At 33.4% G+C, this 3,839-nt stretch overlaps 1 protein-coding gene across 1 annotated transcript; it reads right to left on the bottom strand.

The window, feature by feature from the left end:
• Positions 1 to 1,432: 1,432 nt before the first annotated feature.
• LOC127221969 (olfactory receptor 4C15) lies at positions 1,433 to 2,380 on the bottom strand. Its single transcript, XM_051183899.1, has one exon. It carries the CDS (start codon positions 2,366 to 2,368, stop codon positions 1,433 to 1,435), a length of 936 nt encoding a protein of 311 aa, XP_051039856.1. The 5' UTR covers positions 2,369 to 2,380.
• Between the last annotated feature and the right edge of the window lie 1,459 nt (positions 2,381 to 3,839).

Here is a 3,839-nt window from a genome sequence, read left to right as displayed (position 1 = left end):
AAAGTGTGGCAGAGATATCCGGTCACTATCTTTGCCAGTAAACTGATGCCCAACGCCTGCCTTTGCATGAATTAGAAGAGGAGAAGTTTATGGAGTTTCCCCAGAATTCATTGAGTGGAGTTAGTGAAATCACCTAAGGGAAATTCAAGATAGTCTAGTCATACTTATCTGTCAATAATTTAAATAACTTACTCAAGTATTCTACCAGACATGAATGGGACTAATTTAAATGTGAAGTCAAATGATATAGCAACCTCCATTATTCAGCTCATGTTCATGTTTTTTGTTTTGATGCAGTTCCTGGATATGCTACATCACAATGTTACTTAGAATCTTATTTATCCCTTGGAATAATTTTGGTATTTTTAATAACTTCAATACACATTCAGCTTGTCATACTTGGCAATCACTCTAGTACTTAAAATTCTTCTAATGTTTCATTAGATTTATGAGAGTATAAAGTTGGGATTTTCTTGTCACATGAGCTAATGTTGTCATGGAACAATGTTAAGTACTCAATTAATTGCAAATATGTAAATTCATAAAAAGGTGTTTTGGCATTCTCCTGCCTCTTCAACATATCCTGCCAGTGTATGTCACCATAATTTGTGGTAGTGGAATAAATAGTCTTTGAAATTTAACACAGCAATTTGTTATCCAATATCAAATGTTCAGCCCTGAAATCATACATATGAGTACCATTATACAGACTGAGAGTTACATGTGGGAAGATACAAATATACACATATATGGACATAGTAATGGTTAGTAAAAAGGCCATGACTTAAAAAGAGAAAGGAGGTATATATGGGAGGGAGAAAAAAAAGTATATTTGAATGTAGAAAAGGTGGAGGAGAAAAAAATATTTATATTAAAATCTTAAAAATAAAAGAACACATTATAAATGTTTTCTCACCTAAAATATTGAAGGACTCTCTAAAGAATAATGTCATTTCATTCTATATAGTACCTAAATAATGTAGTAACTGTATAGGTAAATACTGACTTCTTTATCATTCCATTATCTTTGAAGTATACACTTTGTTTTTTGATGTTTTTATGGGGATAAATGAATATGTTATTGGGTATCATATACATTTTTTGTACACATGAAGATATTATGTTGCTTGTGCTTGTGTACATATATGCAAATACATAAGATGACATTGACTATGTTCACCAATTGCACATTACTTGATTGCCTTTGGATAAGTTCTGGAATGAACTTTTAGATCTCTGTGTTTATGTACATTAGCAGTCCTTGAGCTTTGGGGATCCACTTCTCTCTCTTGAACCATTACTAAGTTAAGGGACCTTATGATGCCTAGCTTCTGATATGGGTACTAGAAATCAAAACTGATGTCCTTCTCTGTGCATAACATGAAATGCTCTTACCCACTGATCAATTTCCACAGAATAATAAGGGTAATATTTAATATTTGTCAGAAACCACTATCAATTTCTGGTACATTTTCCTGATAGAATTCTTCATTTCCTTATTCCTGAAAGTATAAACCATGGGATTAAGTAATGGTGTCAAGACTGTGGTAAATACAACAGCATTTTTCTCAAAGGAGAATGCAGATGTTGGTCTTGCATATGTTAATATGCATGGAACAAAGAACAAAACCACAACAGTAATGTGGGAACCACAGGTGGAAAGAGCTTTAAATTTCCCTTCAGAGGTGTGGGCTCTCAGAGATAGCAAGATGACACCATAGGAAACAAGCAATAAGGAAAAAATGATGATGCAGATAGACCCACTGTTGGCAAACACCAAAATCACAAATATGTGTGTGTCAGTACAGGCAAGCTTCAGTAATGGGAATAAGTCACACATGTAATGATCGATGACATTGGGTCCACAGAAGGGCAGCTGCAAAGTGAAGATAATTTGTATAATAGAATGCAAGAAGCCTCCTAACCAGGCAACCACCACAAGATTTCCACAGAGACTTCGGTTCATGATGGAAGAGTAGTGTAAGGGCTTGCAAATGGCAACATAGCGGTCATAGGCCATGGCCGACAGAACAATCACCTCTACCCCAGTGAAGAAATGGACAGCAAACAGTTGTGCCATACAACATTCAAATGAAATGGTTTTCCTTTCATAGAAGAAGTCTGCAATCATCTTGGGTGTGACAGTAGAAGAAGTGCATGCATCCAGTAAGGACAGGAATATCAAGAAGAAGTACATGGGGGAGCCCAGCAGTGCAGGGCTATACATAATAGTCATAACAATTATCATATTTCCCCCAATAGTAGCAAGGTAGACCAAAGAAAATACAACAAACAATATGTTCTCAACTTTTGAGTTCTGTAAAAGGCCCAGAAATATGAACTCAGTGACACAGCTCTGGTTTTTCATGATTCACAAGAAAGTAAGTGAAAGTAAGACGTGTTCAAGTACATCTACGATTGTGAAAAAATAAATACTTAATAAAATTTACAGAATCACTATGAACAAGTTGTGTCCCTTTATGCAAAATTATCTTTATCTATCTTATAATATTAAGAGCACAATAATAGAAGGTTTGTTATGGGTATAGTTATATAGCAAGAAGACTTGAGGTGAGGATAAAATTTTGAATACCATAAAATAGATACATTTTAATTACTGAGAATGAAAGGATCTGCTATTTGGTGGAGATAAATAATGTACCTTTGAACAGAAATCTTTTATCATTATCTCATTTTTCAAGTGAAATGCTATAAATATTTAGAAACTATATTCTAGATAAGAACAAAGAATCATAATTTAAGAATACTTTATGACATTGAATTAGGCCAGTATGAGAAATCGTATTGATTATTCTGAACATTACCTATTTACCATCAATAGAAATAGCATATTGTTCATCTGAAAATTGGCTGTACTTTGGATTTGTTTACGACTATGAAGGGTGTTGAAAAATGATATTAAGCAATCTACAATTCATTAACGAATATTCTGTCTGGTGTCTGTGTTCAAAATGTTGACATTTCTCTTTTAGTTCATTGTTTAATTTATTGTTTTAAAATATGACTATAACATTATAAAAATATTGGGCTGCTTTAATGAAAACTAAATGAAATTAGTGAGACTACAAGCTATTGTAAGCTCCAAGACTCACCCCCTAGTCATAAGTATGTGTCAAAGGTTATCGATTATATTTTCTTTCCTGAAAATTTATAGTTATATTTTAAAAAAAATGTTTAACTTGGTATCTTAAGAGACCAAGGTGCCAATACCCAGGAGGTCTCCACGGAGTCAACTGGGTAAAGACAGAGATTGTTTACCTGAATGAAAACTTCAGAGTAGCATTGTTCTTTCTGCCATCTTCCTCTTTCTGCAATGTTAAATAATGGTATTCCTTGGTTCATGGAGGAAAGACATCTTGATAAAGGCAACAGAATAGATGGAGAAGAACCAGAAGTAAGGGGCCTGTCAGCTAAACTAAACACAAAAATGGGTGGCAGCACATATCTGAAGAAGGACTACTCATTGAATAGAATCCAGACCCTTTGAGACTTAATTACTTACCAATTTTTAAGGCACAATATGGCTCTTTTTTTTTTTTAAGAAAATACAGTTTGGCAATGTATATGATTTGAAATCTATATGAATTAACTCTAAGACATGTTTATTAACAATCTTATTGCTCTTCTCCAAGGATGATAGGTTGATATGAAAGCACAAATGAAAATGTCAAAATATCATTCATAGCAATTATCTCCTGTTTTCAATAGCAGAGAAAGACTTAGTAGAAAGAAGTATCAAAGTATTTTATGATGATTATATAAAAATTATTGTGAGGAGACTGAAAATATGACAATATGACTTAGTGGTTAAGAGCACT

Source organism: Phodopus roborovskii, unplaced genomic scaffold (genome assembly GCF_943737965.1).
Source record: "Phodopus roborovskii unplaced genomic scaffold, PHOROB, whole genome shotgun sequence".
Lineage (NCBI taxonomy): Eukaryota > Metazoa > Chordata > Mammalia > Rodentia > Cricetidae > Phodopus > Phodopus roborovskii.
This window is presented reverse-complemented; position numbering and strand designations above follow the sequence as displayed.

Excerpts from the sequence above, each read along its gene's own strand:
- LOC127221969 (XM_051183899.1), bottom strand. The coding sequence starts at position 2,368 with ATGAAAAACCAGAGCTGTGTCACTGAGTTCATATTTCTGGGCCTTTTA.